This window comes from Trichosurus vulpecula, chromosome 2 (assembly GCF_011100635.1).
Source record: "Trichosurus vulpecula isolate mTriVul1 chromosome 2, mTriVul1.pri, whole genome shotgun sequence".
NCBI classification, from domain to species: Eukaryota; Metazoa; Chordata; class Mammalia; order Diprotodontia; family Phalangeridae; genus Trichosurus; species Trichosurus vulpecula.
In genome coordinates, this window is record NC_050574.1 from 59557732 (window position 1) to 59575283 (window position 17552).

Below are 17552 nucleotides of genomic sequence, written 5' to 3' on the forward strand. Positions count from 1 at the left end.
TGGCCGTGGGGCGGGCGGGCCCCGGAATTGTCATTTCTTTGTTTCCGAAGGCGGAGGAGGCTCCGCGGCCCCCCCTCCCCGGCCCCCGCCCCCGGCCCCGTCCCCACCCCCTCCCCCCGGGGGCTGGCTCCGCAGCAGTGACCGGCCCCAGGGTAGAGTCCAGGCCCGGAGCGCCGGGAGCGGCGGCGGAGGAGGCGGCGGCGGCGGCGGCGGCGGCGCGGGGCGGGCGGGCGCCGGGAGCGGCGGCTCGGGCTCGGCTCGGGTGGCAGAGGCGGCGGCGGAGGAGGAGGCGGCGGCGGCGGCGGCGGCTCGGGCTCCCGGCCCCCCAGCGGGAGGAGGATGAAGCGGCGGAACGCGGACTGCAGCAAACTCCGCCGCCCCCTAAAGCGGAACCGGATCACCGAGGGCATCTACGGCAGGTGAGGCCCCGGCCCGCCCCGGCCCCGTTATGTAAGCCCGGCCCCACTAGGCCGCACGCCCGCCGCTCGCCGCCCGCAGGGGGCTTTCCGGACGGCCCAGGGCCGCTCGCCGCCCGGCCTGGTCTGTGGAGGCGGGGCGGGGCCGGCCGGGCCGGGTGGCCAGCGGGGCTAATGCTGCCGCCGCCGCCGCCGCTTCTGCTGCCGCCGCTGACTGCAGCCTAGAGGTGGGGGGGCGCCAGGAGGGGAGCCACGCACAGACCCCCCCCCCCCTTTCCCCGACACACGGGCGGGGAAGCCACGCACAGACACCTCCCCAGACACAGGGGCAGGGAACCCACTCACATATACCCTCCCCAGACACATGTGGGGGACCCACTCCACACAAGCCCCGTAGACACATACACATGGGCAAGGGAGACCACTCACTACTCTCACAGACTTTTACCTCCCAGACACATGGGCGGGGGACCCACTCACAGATACCCTCCCCACACACACACGTGGGGGACCCACTCAGAGGCAAGCCCTCCAGACACACATACACACACACACACACACACACATGAATGGGGGAGATCCACTCACAGATGCCCCGCCCCATACACACATGGGTGGGGGGACCCACTCAGAGACCACCCCATCCCAGATACACAGGGGAGGAGGGACCTACTCACAGACAACCCCCATCCTCCTTCCGGACATATACATATGGTCAAGGGAGACCCATTCACAGACATCTCCCTACACGTACACACAGACCAGGACTCACTCACAGACACATGGACCAGGCACCCCATTCTCACAAGACACCTGTCTCTAAAGGTAGCCCTCACATGCAGATACCACCATCCTCACAACAGACCTCCCCCAAAAGATTCCCTCAACATATGGACACACCTGTCCTAATAAAGAGACCCCCCCCATGATACCCCCTACATACAGACAGCTGCCCACATAGAGATACTCCCATCCTCACAGGAGATACCCCTGCCCCAGAAGACAAACCTCCCCACATAGTAGAAATCCCCATCCTTGCAGGAGATTGCCCAAAGATACTTTCCTCATCACAAGAGATTCCCCCCACCCCACCCCTGCAAAAACAAAACAAAACAAAAAAAAACCTTATACACACATCCCATCGTCCCCCCCTCCCAAAAAAAAAATCACCTATGAGACCACCTTCCAAACACAGATACCCCTTTCATCACAGGATATATACCACACAGAATAGTCCATATACAGTCATCCCCTTGTTCCCTGGAGGTGCCCCCTAAAAACACCCTCATAAAAAGACATCCACTTTTTCACAGGATGCCCCTGAATAAGATAGCTTTACACACTTCCCCTTGCTTACATGAGAGGGCCCCCCACAAGACAACCCCCACAACAACACCACACTTGGATATTTCCTTCCTCACAGGGACACCCACAAAAGACATCCTCTATGCACCTGGATGTCTCCTTCCCCATAGGAGAGGCCCCTCTGCATCAGACAGACTCCACAAATCTGGATACTCCCTTCCTCACAGAGGAATGGACCCACAAGACAACCTCCTCTACCTATAGGCACCCTATCTCTCGCTGGAGGCCTCCCCTATAACCCTCCCTTCTTTCTCACAGGGGGATCCTCCACAAATAACTCCTTCTCCTGGACCTCCCCTTGTGCACTTGGGGTGCCTCCATGGCACAACCTCCCTCTGCACAGATCCCAGCTTTCTCAAAGGAGGCCTCCTACACACAGCTTCCCCAGTACTTGGCCATCCCCTTCCTCATAGGGGAGGACCTACACACCTAGAACTTTCTTCCTTAAAGGTCCACTTCAAGACAGCACCCTTTATATATAAACATCATTATAACAGGAGATTCCTCTGGAAGGCAACCTACCTGGATACCCCCTTCCACAAAGAGAGCCCCCACTCAGATATTTCTTTTTATAATAGGAACTCCTTCCATACTCCCATCCTCTCAGGAGATGCCCCTCACAAGATAATAGCCCTTTTCTCACAGGAGGCCCCACACCTAAAGACACTTCCTTTCTCATAGCTTCCCAGACATTCCCATCCTCTAAGGAAAGCTGCCACCAAGGTAACACCCCTTCTTCATAGGAGGCCTCCATCCAGGGCCACTCGCTTCTACGTAGCCTTCCAGATACTTCCTTACTCAAGATACCTCTACACTTAGGACAACCTAAACACAAGGTACCCCTTTTCTCCCTTTTTCAGGAGGCCCCCAAAAGAGAACTCTCCTCTAGATACCCTTTTTTCCTCCAGATCATCTTCCCCGTAGACTCACCCTTCCTTCCAGGGGAAGTTCCTCCACAAGACATCCCTTTTCTCACAGAGTAGGTCTGCACACAGACACCAGGAAAGAGTCTCCCTGCATCATCTTCCCCCTCCTTTCCCCACAGAGCTCCCCATTCCCCCCATATCCCTTTACAGACAGATACATCCTTTCTTCACTAGGAATCTTCCGCCTCTATACAGAGATAGTGTCTTCCTAATAGAGGGAGTCTTCCCTTCTCACTTGAAATCCCCTTCACACACATCTATACACACACTTTTAGGAGCTGAGGCAGGGAGGGAAAGGAAAGCCTTTTTTGGAAGGGCATTTCTAGATGGTCTAGGATGTCTGATTTCTCAGGAGTATAAGTGGATAAGTTTTTCATTGTGGAGAAAAGATGGTGTGAGCAGTGTGGCAGGCACCTTTAGTCTTTCCTGGCCTAGTTCAGAGGGGCCAAGGCTCCTCAGCCCCTCAGCAGTTCTCTGGGTTGGGCGGGGGGGGGGGGGGGGGGGGGGTGTTACCAGTCCATTTTTTCCTTCTGTTCCACTCAGGTACTGAGGGAAAAACTACAAAAGTCAGGCACCCTGGACCTGATCCAGGCTCTTAGGGGCTACTGTTAGTCTGTGCTTCGCTCACTGTAGACACTTTCTTGTTTGAATTTAATTAGGAAAACGATTTTAACATTACAAAGAAAGTTTTTTTTGAAATCTTGTGCCAGGGAAAAAACCCTTATTGGAGCCATTTGCCCCTAAATCTTGTGTCTTCTTTTGTCCTTCCACCCCTCCTTCCCCCATTCCAAGCAACAGTAGCTTAAAGGTCTTTCTGGGCTCAGAGGAGAGCTACAGGTTCATGTCTGTTTCAGTGTTCATCATTTAAGGCCCTCAGCAGGATTCATACACAATAGTCATTTTTGTTCTTCTCACAGTGTTAGTTCTAAATGGTATTTGTTTTGGTCAAGGAACCTATTGGGAAAGTAACTGGAGAATTTCCAGGGAGTAAAATTTTACTGAAGTCGTCCTCAATGTGTTTTAAATATTTGTTTGTCTAGACAGGGGCCTTATAGGAATATGTGAGGTGAGTAAGATACCTGGGATGTCTTAGCATCACTGTACACCTTTATACATGTTCTCGTTCACACATATGGAATGACTGTTTTCTTAAGTAGCTGACGTTACCTGCATCATTTTTTAAAAACCATATCTATAAGAGCATAATTAAAGCCAGGGGTTCTAGAGTATGTTGTTGGGCGATGACTAACCAAGACCATTTCAACCAAAACCATAAAAAAGAAAAAAAATTTTCTCTTCATCATTTAATGGTTGGTAAAACTAAGTGTATATATTCAACTTAAGTTGAAAACCACAATTCTTGAATAAAAAGCAGATTCCTTTGTTATTGAGAAATATATGAAAAACTTAGCCGGCGGTAAGTGAGTTGAGACTAAAGTGTACTAGAGTAAACAATCCATGAATAACTGTGGAATTTGATTATCTGGTATATACAGTGACGTGACATTGGTCTTCCATTAATAGGAAGAGTCCCAGGTTGTTTCTATGTGCTCAATTGTGTTTCAAGTTGTACATGCATTTTGTTCAAGGTCCATTGTGGTGTTACTATGTTGCTGATGGTCCTTTTGACTTTGAATTCTCTTCCTTGTACAGCTGATGCTAAAGCCCTTAGGGAAACTAATGAGCCTCAACTCATCAATTTTTGAAACTTCCCCAGAAACATTTAATTATATCTGTCATTTATTCCCTTCGTATGTGTTCTGGCACCTTAGTTGGGCCTCATGAGATAGCACATAAAAATGAATTTATATATTTCTTCTAGGAGATATCAAGTGAGATCCTCCAGTTATTCTTTGTGTTTCTGAGTGTATTGAGGAGTAGTAGGATTCAGAGCTTCAGTGAGCCTCTTCTAGATCAATACTAGTTTCTAAAGGGAGATTTATAGTGAAGTCCAAATGCTTCAGTTCTAAGCTGAAGGAGTAAGCTAATTGTAAGTCAAGGGCTCTTAACCTGGGCACTCTGTGAACTTGTTTTTAAAAAATTGTTCGGTAACTTTATTTCAGCATAATTGGTTCCCTTTGCAGTCCTATGCATTTTAAAAACATTCATTCTGACAAGTCCATAGGCTTCACCAGATTGTCCAGTGACTCCACAGGACACACAAAAATGTTAAGAATTGCTATTGTAAATAATGTTCAGAAGTTCGTGAATATCAGTAATAGGCATCAGCATTTCTATTTAATATAAAATTTCATATGAAATGTTTGGCCTCCCCCTTTCCTGTTGCCCATTTGGTTCTCCACCGTTGGTTAACTTTTATTTCATTCACCAGAAAGCTGCTTACATCTGACCCTGACCACTATCCTAACCAACAAGGGGCACACTTCCCAATTACTGTATCCTCTTTCTATCTTACATGGAGTCAGTGAGGGGGTGGTGCAAGGTCCAGATTAGTTGATGTAGGAATTCAGAACTCACAGTGTTGACAGAGGAGCCTCATCTGTTGTCTTAAAAGGGGTTCCTAGCAGAGTGTCAATAATCTCATGATATAACAAGCTGTGGAAACTTTATTTTGTATTATAAACTAACAAATGTAGGCTTCAGTGCCACAGCAACAGGCTAGTAATGTATAGCTTTAACTTTCAGAGCTTCCTACAAGCCTGTTTGGCTTAGTCTTTAAGAAAGGTGGATGCCATTGTAAGCTTTGGCACACCTGTAATCAAAACTTGTAGGTTCTTCTCTCGCTTAACAATCCATTTGGTGGTAAAATGGTCTTTTGAGTAGCTTTTGCCACTGCTCTCCTTTCTAGCAACTGTTAATAAACTGTCTCTTGATTCAGATATAGCTCATAGTCAATTTAGAGAGAATGCTAGGAGTTTGCTTCAAACTCGGAAATATATTTTTTAAAGGAAGCCAATTTTATATGTCAATTTAAAATTGAAGAACTGAGAGAATTGAAAGGAGATAACATGATGTGGAAGAAATCACCAGTTTGGAATCAGTGGGCACCTGTCCTTCCTTCCTAGCTCTTCTGCTTACTATTCATGTGGCTTGCTCTCTCTCAGTTTACTCGTCTGCAAAATGAGGGGGTTAGGATAGATGACTTTGAAGGTCTTTTCCAGTGCTGATCCTGTAATCCATCTATTTTTATTGATATGTTTTGTTCTTGTTTACCAAACCTATGATTTCATCAGTGTAGGGAACTCTACTTACATTGATAATGTAAAGACCTTTCTCTACCAGTGCAGATTGACACGTGTAATTTATAGGGAGGGAGGAGAGGATAGAGGTTAAGCTACTTGCCCAGGGTCACTCTGCTCTTTCCTGGGCCATTTCTCTTTCCCCTCTTCCAGGCTGTTTCTCATAGATTTACATGTTTATCTATCTTATCAATTGTGTGTATGGGTGCGTGTGTGCATGTGTATGTATGTAATGGGTTCAGATCCCTTTTCAGACACTGTTACGTGACCTTGGGCAAGTCACTTAACCAGTCCATCAGTTTCCTTGTATAGGGGTTGGGGGGGGTTGGACTTAATGTCTTGTGAGGTCTTTTCAGCTCTCAATCTGTATAAAGTGAGAAGGATGGAGTAGATCATCTCTGAGGTTTGTGGTAGTACCCAATTTCTTTAATCCAATGATTTTGTTTTTAAAACACGGGAGCATTTGTGCTGGTTAAAGGTCCTCATCACAGAACTTTGGGGTTGGAAGAGATCTTGGAGGCCTCCTAGTTCAGCATGGAGCAGACAAGAATCCCCCCAGCAACACACCTGACAAGTGCTCCTTCCACCTTGGCTTGATGACTTTGACCTAGAAGGAGCCCACTGCTCCATTCCACTTTTGGAGGCCCTGGTGGTCACAAAGCTTTCTATTACATTAAAGCTTAAATTTGCTTATCTTCAGTTTGCACCCATTGCTTCTAGGTTTGCCTCAGGGTGACTGCCCTTCAGATACTTAAGAGGTGGCTGTATTGCCCTTCTTCTCTCTTCCTGTTCTCTGGGCTGAACATTCCTGCTTCCTTCTCCTGAACCTCCTAAGGCATGATCTTGAGATCTTTCCCCAGTTTGGTTACACTTCTTTAGTTAAATGCCCTTTCTGAACTGTTGTGGCATGCAGAACTGAATACAGCACTCTGGACATGTTCTGCCCAGGGCACAATAGAACGTCATCATCACCTGGGCACAACCTGTCTCAAAGTTGCTTAAGGCTACCTGGCCATTCTTGGCTGCCGTCAAGTCACTGTCCCACTGCTGATTCCTTTTGAGTTTGCAGTACTCTTTCTCCACATCTTTTTCAAACAAACTCCCCCCATCTTATACTTGTGTATTGAATTTCTTGGGGAACCCAAGGATAAGAGTTCATCCCCATTAAATTTCATCATCTAGGATTCGGCCTAGCATTCTAGTCTGCCACGATCTTTTTGAATCTCAACTCTCTTATGCAGTGAATTTGTGAGAGAATTTAACATGTTTAGTAGAGAAATTCAGTCAGTGTTCTGGCCTGTGTATGGGTCCATATAACTATGTTAGAGCTAGAAGAAATATGAGTCTAGGCCAGTTCCCCTTCATTTAATGGTTGAGGAAATGGAAGCAGCTTTTTCTCTCCTAAGGAAGGAGGTCACACAGCTACTTGTAGGGACAGAATTGGTTCTTGACTCCAAGTCTTTCTACTCCAAGTCCAGTCTTCTTTCTGTAATTCCACAAAACCTATTTTGCTTTTCTTTCAGACACCCAAGTCTTTCCAGAGACTTAAATGCTACTTCTAGTTCTAAAGCCCAGCTTTAGTCTCCTCTGGGCTTCCATTTTTCGCAACAGCAGGAAGATAGCCTGTTACCATTGGCCTTGATAGTTCATGTGTTCTGTAGCTGAAACCCTAGATGCCAATGTTGCAGCCTCACCACCTAAAAAGAGCAGTACTCTGCTCTCCAACCTCAAAAAATATTCAATTAATGAAGAGAGACTTTAACTACAAGAACACTAACCTAGAGTTGAGTGATGATGTTGGTATTATTGCATTGGTTTATTTGGGAAAGATTGGAATAGAACAGAGAAATTGAAACGTGGCTTCTGGCTTGATCTGTCTCTGGGTTCCCAGTTTGATATGTTTGGAAAAACTGCCAGATACAATTTTGACACTATTTTATCCCCAGTTTTAAAAAGGCTTGCTCTCCCCTGTACTCCTTAGGGGTCCACCTGCCGTTGCTGTTTATAGATTCTTTTAAGCTACTGTTACAGGATTGAGAGAGTATGTCAGTTTTTTAAAAAAAGGATCTGTTCCAAATTGTTTGCTTAAAAGCTTCCTATTTTTTTTTCACAATGTAATATATTATTACCTTTTTTTCCACATTTTCCTAATTTTCCTAATACCTCATTATATCTGGAGATGAATTTTAACACTAAGCTTTATAACTTTCTAAGTATTTCCATTTTCATGCTTGTGATATTATTATGTATCATCGAATGTACTCTGAGTTCCCTAAACCCAGAGAGACTTCCTCCTCCCTCCTTTTTTGCCTGGAACTCCTCTCAGCCCTGAAGATCTTCCTGTTGATATTAACCCCTTGATTTTTGTCACTTTCTAGGCCTACAGCCAAATAAATAATACTTAAGCACACTTTGACATACATCTGCAGGCTTCCGAGAGGGAGAGTAAAAGTTTCACAAACATAGTTAAGAGCCACAAAGTAAAATATTGTATTGAGTTATTTTTCTAGATAAAAGTGCATGCACTTTAGATCAAGTGATTGCTCCGTCCTCTCTTTCCTCACTTTAGCTTACTTATTGTATTTGGCTTGTTTTCAAGGATTAAGTCCAGAAGATCTATGAGTTAGCTTTTCCACAAGCTAGAGAAAGAAAATGGTACATACCAACAGTAGGAAAATATCCTTTTGAAGGTGGTTTTTCCCCATCAAGAGTATCTTAAAATACCTAAGAAATGATCGTTACCTTAAAATCTCAGCTTCAGGTGCCCACCATCTAATTCTGGAACTTTAAAAAAATCCTTAAAGGCTACTATATTTTAATTTGACTTTAACTTAATTAAAATCAACTCAGACTCAATATAGAATCTCTTTATCATCCTCTTTGAAGTCACTGAGCCCGTTTGTGGCTCTGGTGCTTATATCTTCTTCTCCTACCCTATAACCTCATGGATTGGCACTCACTATTGAGTCGTGGGATTGTGACATCAGAGGTAAGTTTTTCCACCCTCATCAGCTCTGTTGTCTTTCCCCATCCCACCCCCACCCCCACCCCCTTTTTAAGGGGTTTGGCATTTAGTTGCCTGAAATGGGGCAGTCCCATCACTGCATCCTGGGATCCATTTCCTGTCCATCGTAGGGGAGGTGGCCAGAAATAATCTTTCGTTATCATTACTGTTACCTTGTTCATCTTCAAAACACTTTCGAACGCCAAATAAACCTCCCAATGCCACTGTAAGTACTTTGCCTATGTCAACAATGAAACAGTTGAAGATTCTCTGGAGAGAATCAGAGATCTGTCCACCGCTGTTGCAGAAACTCTTGTCAGGGCTAAGATGTACACTCTGGCTTGAGTCTTCTGCATGTGACAGATTTTTCAGGAGCAGATTTTTTCTTGTACCTTTCTTGAACTGACCGTCTAGACTTCATGTGTCATCTTATTATCTTTTTTTTTTTGCACTCTCTTTGTTGCCATGTTATATAGTGGAAATAGTTCTGGGTATGGAGCTAGGAGGCTTAGGTTTGAATTCTAGCTCTGCTGTCCAGAAAATTGTGGACAAGTTACTTAATTGCCCCCCCCCCCACATCACTTTCTTCATTTGTAGAAATGAAGGGGCTAGCAAGATCTCTAAAGTATCTTCCAGCTCCAGATCTCATGATGCTATTTTTCATCTGTATGATGTAACTATTTTACAGTAGTTACTCCAGGATGATGTTTATTGTTAGTGGTTTTTTAAGGGTAAACTGGAAACTGACCAAAAATCAGGTGGCTAACCAGTGAGAAGACTTTCAGATGATTAAGGTTGTCTATACTTTTGTTATCTGGTTTTTGGAATTCCTGTCTTCTTAGCCTTGTGTTTGTATCATACAAGTAAAGATACTGAAAAGTATTCTTTCTTGAATTCTTAAAGCCCATTGCTTGTTCGTGGCTTTTTATGTCTTTGGCTTGGAGATGGGATGTATTTATAAGGGGCTCTATATTTTGCAAAGTTGGTTCATGCTTGTTATCTGGTTTGATTCTCACACACTTGTGAAGTCAGTAGACTTCACAAAGTTGGTGAGGAACAAATGTGATAACTTACCTACATTACTTGCAAATCTTAAATTCTATTTAGTATTTTATTTTTCCCCAGTTACATGTAAAAACAATCTTTAACATTCGTTTTTAAAACTTGGAGTTCCAAATTTTTTCCCTTCCTCCCTCCTCACGCTCCTCTCTCTATTGAGAAGGCAAGCAGTTTGATCTAGCTAACCTTAAATTCTATAAAAATGCTAGCTAGCATTAGCTGTTATTATCTCCACTTCCCAGATGAGGAAACTGAGACACCAGGAGGTTGTGACTTGCTCTCGCCTAGGTCGTGGGTCAAGGGGTGACGCTCCTGGTCTCCTCATTCTTAATCTAGTGTATTTTTTCAACTCTGCAAGGAAATGGTTATCATCTCTTCTGCATCCTATGTGCCCAACCCAGCTCGCAGAGTTGTTGAGAATAACTGATATTGGTATAGAGGTTCATAGTTGTTCACAACAGCCCCGTGAGGTGAGTGGCACAAGTGTGAGGAAATGAGGGCCTGGAGGTCTTCAATGATCTCCCACAGGCATGGCAGCAAGCAGCACAGCTGCACCTTCGCACTCAGGTTTTCTAACTCTCAGGCTAGTAGCTTCCTGCACCCCAGTGTTATTATGAGGGGGAAATGAGGTATGAGATGTGAAAATAGCTTTGGAAAATTAACTAACTAGACAGAAGATAAATTTTATTATTATTTTACACATAATAAACAACAGTATTCTTAGCCCTCACGAAGACCCTGCCCTGTCCCCTCATGTCATTATGGTAGCCTGGAGTTTTTGAAGAGAGGCAACATTGCATAGTGGATAGAATGCTGGCCTTGGATTCAGAAAGACTTGGGGTCACATCCTGCTTCTCACACTTAACTGTGGGACCATGGGCAAATCACTTAACCTCTCCAAGCCTCAGTTTTTCCATCTGTAAAATTACTGAAGGCTCTGCCAGTGTAGCATAAGCTGAGACAAATCTTACCAAGCTGGAATGGCATCAAATATAGGTTCAGTGGCAAGTCGTGTATCTCTTGTTGGGGTGGGGGTTTAGCCTAACATTCAGAAAAGGTCATTATGGCTTGACTACCAGTAAGTGATGAGTATTTTTTGACTACAGCAACTCATGAAGCCTTAAAACATAGAGGGATAGAAATTTGCATTGGTGGAGGGAGGAGTACCTTTAGTGATTAAATCACTTGCCCTTTAAATAGCTGTATTGGGTATATCCTCCACCTACCTTCCACTGCCTAGTGCTTCAGGATACAGTAGAGCTCAATCATTCTCAGCAACTATGTGATGTTGGGCTAGTCACATCACGCCTCTGAGACCTCATGCTCTTCATCTGTAAGATGGGAGGGGAAGTGGAGAGTACTATTAAGTGATTTCTAATGCCCTAGCTTTTGTAACTCAGATTCTATAAATTCCTTTTACATAAGAAATGTATGTGGATTTCCTAGCCTTTTAAAATATACTTTATAGTTGCGAGATTGCAATTCTCTGTGTTGTTGGGGTAATGTTTACCACTAAAAGAGTAGTAATGATGATTCTATACTATGTATCTAAAATTCTAAACTTTAAATTTGCCCCACTTGACCAAACCTGAAATTCCTTCTTTTCTTTTTTGTATGAGCTTGTGTAAGAGTACCACACCCAATGTTTTTTTCCTAAAGTCTTCTTACCAAGTTTCTGAGCTAGGCATTTTCCATCAGGGCATTTCACATTATACTGTAAAACAGTAGCTGTTGTTACCTACAGATCTTTGATTCTGGGTAGGCTAATTAAGTGACTAAGACATTATCAAGGAGTATAGTTGAACAAAGTCTTTAATTGCCCTTGTGTCTTTTTTTGGAGGGGGGAAGAAGGGTGATGGGGGTGTTCTGCACATAAAGGTGAGGCTAATCAGAGAAATCCTTGTCGTCTCCAGCCCATTTCAGCAGATAACTTGACAGAGCCTGCATATTGTAGGAATTTAGGTAAGGGAAAGAGAGACAGAGATATGTGCAAGGAGGCAAAGTGTCATGGTGGACTGGTCCCAAAATCCCAGAGTGAATCACTTCAAAAAGGAGAAACATAGTCAATGAGAACAGTTTGGAAATATCTGCAGTATCCTTTTTTTTTTCTGGGTAAACCTAATAATTGTGTGTTTCTGTGTTGGTGTTGCAGCATTCAGCTGCCATCCTTAATTGCCTGGCGAAATTTTGTGGTCATTTAAATATCCCTTTTGGTTATTGCCGAACTCTCTTCTTTTTTGCAAACAGGTTATTTTAAGTGTTTTCGTTTCAGTTGTAATTAGATAATGACTTTGTCCTTGGCTCAGAAAGAATTTTAGAAAATGAAAGTTAGGACCCTGGAACAATCCGAATGTTTCTAATTTGAGGATAGGGCAGCTGACAATGTAGAGATGATTAGTAATGGTATTTATGAGGAGGCGGGGGAGGGGGCATCCTGGAAAGTGCGTTGGATCAGGAATCCAAGAGAGTTGGCTTCTCCTCCCAGCTCTGCCACTCTCACCTGGGCTAAGTCATTTAGCCACAAGACTTGAGGTTTGGCCTCTGTAGAATGTGGAGATTTGACTGGATAACTTCCATGTCCCTTCCAGCCCTGATTCCATGAGCAATCTGTCTAATTTCTGAGGTGCTCATGGAAAAAGTAGATTTTGAGACTGATGAGAGTAGATATCCTGTCTTCACTGGAGATCTGTAAGCAAAGTCTGGATGATCATTTGTCTGGTGTGTTGGAGCTGCGATTCTTGGCCAAGTCTGATTGGACTCTATGGCCCCTGAGGTTCCTTCCAACTCTGACATTCCCTGAGAAAGCCTTGAAAACAGACTCAGTGAATATGAGACTCTCATAGACAACCAATAGTCACTTGTGAGAGACCAGGGCAAGGGCAGCATGACTACCTTGTAAAAGCTGAAGAGGGGAGATACAAGGGAGAAAAAGCAGCTGAACCAAGGGAGTATCAGGAGCCGAAAAGCATAAACGATAAGTTAGAACCAACGTTAAAAGTGCCAAGCAAAGAAAGGAAGGCACATGTTGAGATCTGTGGCTCTTAGACTCAGGCACTGAAGTTTTTCACATGTAGCTTTTTCTGTCATATAAGGACCAGGTAATCTAAATGACCATTAGTCTTCCTGTAGAAAAGGTCAGGTATTGAGGATTAATGGCCATACTGTGGTGATTATGTGGGCTAAAGGCAGTGGAAGCAACACACCTCTCATGATGCAGAAAAGGAAGTGTCCTTTACTTGGAAATGGAATTAAAGTATAGTATTCAATACTTTTCTTCCCATTAATCCAATGTAGAGAATTATTGCCAAACACACAAGGAAAACCAGTCCTGGATGGCAAAGATAGGAATAGTACCATGGGAAAAATCAGCCACATTTGACAAGAGATGGGAAGAGAGCTCCATCAGGAAAGAAGAGCAGGTCAGGGAACCTAGTCCCCAGTCCTTACTTTGAGACGGTTACTTCCCCTTGTTCTTCATTTTGTTCATCCATACAAGAAAAAGGGGAGGAACCAGGTGACCTCTAAGGCCCTTTGAACTAGGTTAGAAGGTCTAGGAAAATTGATTTTGGGTAGCAGGAACATAATGGCAAAAGGGTAGGAAGAGAGTATTTAGGGTGGGGAGACAAAAAAAAAATTACTGCCCTTTTAAAATTAGTGTTCAGCGGAGTTCAATTTAAAATTTAAAATTCCAATTGCATATTTTTTTCTTCATTTCATTGACTCTAAGAATAGTAACCTACAGTAATAGGAGATTTCAGCTTTCTGCCCTTGTTTTTAATGCAGAATGATTAAAAATGCCTTGTAGTAAAACATTTTACTAATCAGGGTTTTCCCCCCTCCAACTTTCTAAAACATTTGAAAGAAAAAACCAAGAATCCTAAACTGTTTTAGCGATTTCCAGTCTTCTCCTCCCTCTTGGATATGGCAGAATCTTGGTTAGTTGATATTTAAAGCATGAGGCAAGATATATTCTTTAGAATTGATGTCTATCCTGAAGTGTTAACTTTCTGATTAATAATCTTAGATTATTTGGTATTTTAGCCTTTGTAGATACACTTCTAAACTTTCGAATATTGATATGTATGTAAGTATGCTGACATGACAAAATGAATTATTATATCTTATAAGGTTATCTTCTTTCATAAAATTTCCCAGACTTTTCAGTTCTGTGAGAGGGCCCCTTTGGCTAAAACAAAGAACAAATATGGGAATAAAAAACAACCTTCCTCCTTAGATTCTGCTCTTGGTTTTTAGAGTAGGGTCAGTCTGAAAGGTGAGCCTTGGGGAACAAGTTGTAGGGCAGAAGTGGCAAACACATGCATGCGACCCGTAATGCTCCCAAGGGCAGTTGAACTAGATCGAAATGTAATTGGAAAATATTTAACAAAATAAATAAAAATACAGTAAAACATAGATAATATTAATGTTACTTTCTGGGTCAATATGTGGCCCACAAGCCTCCTTTTCTATTTGTGTTTAACATCTGTTATAGGTTGTAGGGCACTGCTTTGTTGTAGGGCACTGCTTTGTCAAAGACAGTCTTTCATCCTCATGGTGGCACCGCCATGCTCAGAAATCTCTCTGAGCTGGCATTGCCTCCAGATAAAATCTAAACTCTGTAGACTGTCATTTAAGGCCCTCCACAACCGCATCCTACGGTTCCAGCCTTGTCTCCTACTGGTCCCCTCACAAACTCTGTGCTTCTGTCACATTGGCTTATTTTTCCATTTCCAGGCCTATTCCCCATCCATCTCTCTTTTCCCAATCCCCTAACCCTGGAATGCTCTACTTCCCCAACTCTTGTCTTGTTGAAATCCTATCCATCCTTTGAGACTCTACTGAAAGGCTATCTTCTTCATAAAAACTTTCCTGACACCCACCCTATTTTACACGATTGGCCTTCATAGATCTTTATATTGCAGCCAAACTGGACCGCTCAGCCATTTCCTGGTCCTCTCCACTCCCCCTCATGCCCTACATGCTGGCTTGTACTTCTCATTTTTCTTCAGCTCTTTGAATATTATTCCTTTAAGACCTAGATTAAGTTCCCTTTCTTTAAACAAACCTTTTCTGATTTCCCAAGCTGAAAGTAATGTCTGCCTTTTTAAAAGTTCCTGGGTCCCTGCCTCAAGTGCATTTTGCCTTATGTTACATTTGGTTTTGCACACTTATATCCTCTCTTATGAGACTGTAAAACGAGGGCAGAGACAGTTATTTTTTAATCTTTGCATTCCTAGTACCAAGCACAGGCTCTTGCGTATAGCACCTAGTAAATAAATGCTAACTTGCATGACAACACTTCTTTCCCTGACTAATAAGATCCCTCTTAAGAGGAAGGATCAAGGTCAGGGTCCATTTTTGTATACTCCCCAAGCCAGTCTGGACCCTTATGGATGGTTGGGATACAGTAAATAGCTGTGTAATTCAGTGAAAGAACTGCATTTCTAAACTGTGCCAAAAGAGACTGGTTATCCCTAAGACATTAAAGTTGTGAAGTTAGTTGAAGAAAATATGAAGTAAGTGAATGGTACCCACCAGCAAGTGGTTGAGCCAGGGCAGAAGAATCCATGGTATTTGGCAAATATATGGTCATTTCTTCTTGTTCCTTTCTAAGTGTAACGCTGAATTTTTTCTTATTCCCTTCTAATCCCGACACACTGTCATCATTTCAATGGTTGTCTTTATTTTTTTTTATTAGTTTATTTTTAGTTTTCTTTTGTTTTTTTTTGGGGGGGGGCAGGGCAATTGGAGTTAAGTGACTCGCCCAAGGTCACACAGCTAGTACATGTGTCAAGTGTCTGAGGCTGGATTTGAACTCAGGTCCTCCTGACTCCGGGGTCAGTGCTCTACTCACTGCACCACCTAGCTGCCCCTGTTTTTAGTTTTCAATATTCACTTCCATAAGTTTTAAATTTTCTCCCCCTCCTTCCCCAAGACGGCCTGTAATCTGATATAGGCTCTACATGTACATTCCTATTAAACATATTTTCACATTAGTCATAGAAGAATTATAACGAATTGGAGATACCATGAGAAAGAAAAAACAAAACAACACAAAAGAAGATAGTCTGTTTCGCTCTTTTTTCAGACTCCATAGTTCTTTCTCTGGATGTGGATGGCATTTGCCATCAGGAGTCCTTTGGAATTGTTTTAGGTCCTTGCATTGCTGAGAAGGGCTAAGTCTTTCAAAATCAGTCTTCCTTCGTACACTGTGGCTGTTGCTATGTACAATGTTCTCCTGGTTCTGCTCCCCTCACTCAGCATCAGTTCATATAAGTCTTTCCAGGCTTTTCTGAAGTCGGCCTGCTCAGCATTCCTTATAGCAGTATAACAATATTCCATTTCATTCACATACCACAACTTGTTCAGCCATTCCCCAATTGATGGACATCCCTTCAACTTCCAGTTCTTGGCCACCACAAAGAGAGCTGCTGTAAATATTTTTGTACATGTAAGTCCTTTTCACATTTTTATGGTCTCTTTGGGATACAGCCCTAAAAGTGGTATTGCTGGGTCAAAGGGTATGCACTTTTTTATAGCCCTTTGGGCCTAGTTCCAAATTGCTCCCCAGAATGATTGGATCAGCTCACAGCTCCACCAACAATGAATTAGTGTTTCAACTTTCCCACATATTCTCCAACATTTATCATTTTCCTGTTTTGTCATGTTAGCCAATCTGATAGGTGTGATGTGGTACCTCAGAGTTGTTTTGATTTGCATCTCTCTAATCAGTAGTGATTTAGAGCATTTTTTCATATTAATTTCTTCCTCTGAAAACTTCCTGTTCACATCCTTTGACCATTTATCAATTGGGGAATGATTTCTATTCTTGTAAATTTGACTCGGTTCTCTATATATTTGAAGAAATGAGGCCTTTATTAGAGACACTAGTTGTAAAAATTCTTTCCTAGTTTTCAGCTTCTCTTCTAATCTTGGTTGCATTGACTTAGCGCAGAAGCTTTTCAATTTAATGTAATCAAAATTATCCATTTTGAATTTCATAACATACTCTGTCTCTTGTTTGGTCATAAATTCCTCCATTCTCCATAAATCTGACAGATAAACTATTCCTTGCTCCCCTAATTTGTTTATAGTATCAAACTTTATATCTAAATTATGTACCCATTTGGACTTTTATTTTGGTATGTGGTGTCAGACATTGGTCTATGCCCAGTTTTTGCCATACTGTTTTCCAGTTTTCCCAGCAGTTTTTGTCAAATAGTGAGTTCTTATCCTAGAAGCTAGAGGCTTTGGGTTTATCAAACAGTAGATTGCTATAATCATTGACTACTGTGTCTTATGTACCTTACCTTTTCCAGTGATCTACCCGTCTATTTCTTAGCCAGTACCAAATAGTTTTGATGATAGCTGCTTTATAATACAATTTAAGATCTGGTATGACGAATGATGAAACAAGATGCTGCATGCTACATTGGCATCCTGCCATGCCTCAGAGTGGCTGGGGCAGAAAGCAGGGGGAATTTTTCCTTTCCACCTGGGCAGTGGTAGATAACTAAGGCACACCTATTTATTCATTCCAGAGCTGGTCCCCCCAAATCCTGGAAATAAATACCTTTCCATT

The 17552-nt window shown here is 43.0% G+C and overlaps 1 protein-coding gene across 1 annotated transcript in view; it reads left to right on the plus strand.

Moving 5' to 3' along the window:
* The first annotated feature begins 301 nt into the window (after positions 1–301).
* Positions 302–17552, plus strand: part of MACO1 (macoilin 1) — an 84641-nt gene continuing 67390 nt past the window's right edge. Inside the window, exon 1 of the mRNA XM_036745466.1 lies at positions 302–419. Coding sequence (XP_036601361.1) covers positions 340–419 — 80 coding nt within the window. The 5' untranslated portion in view covers positions 302–339. The remainder of the gene's footprint in view (positions 420–17552) is intronic.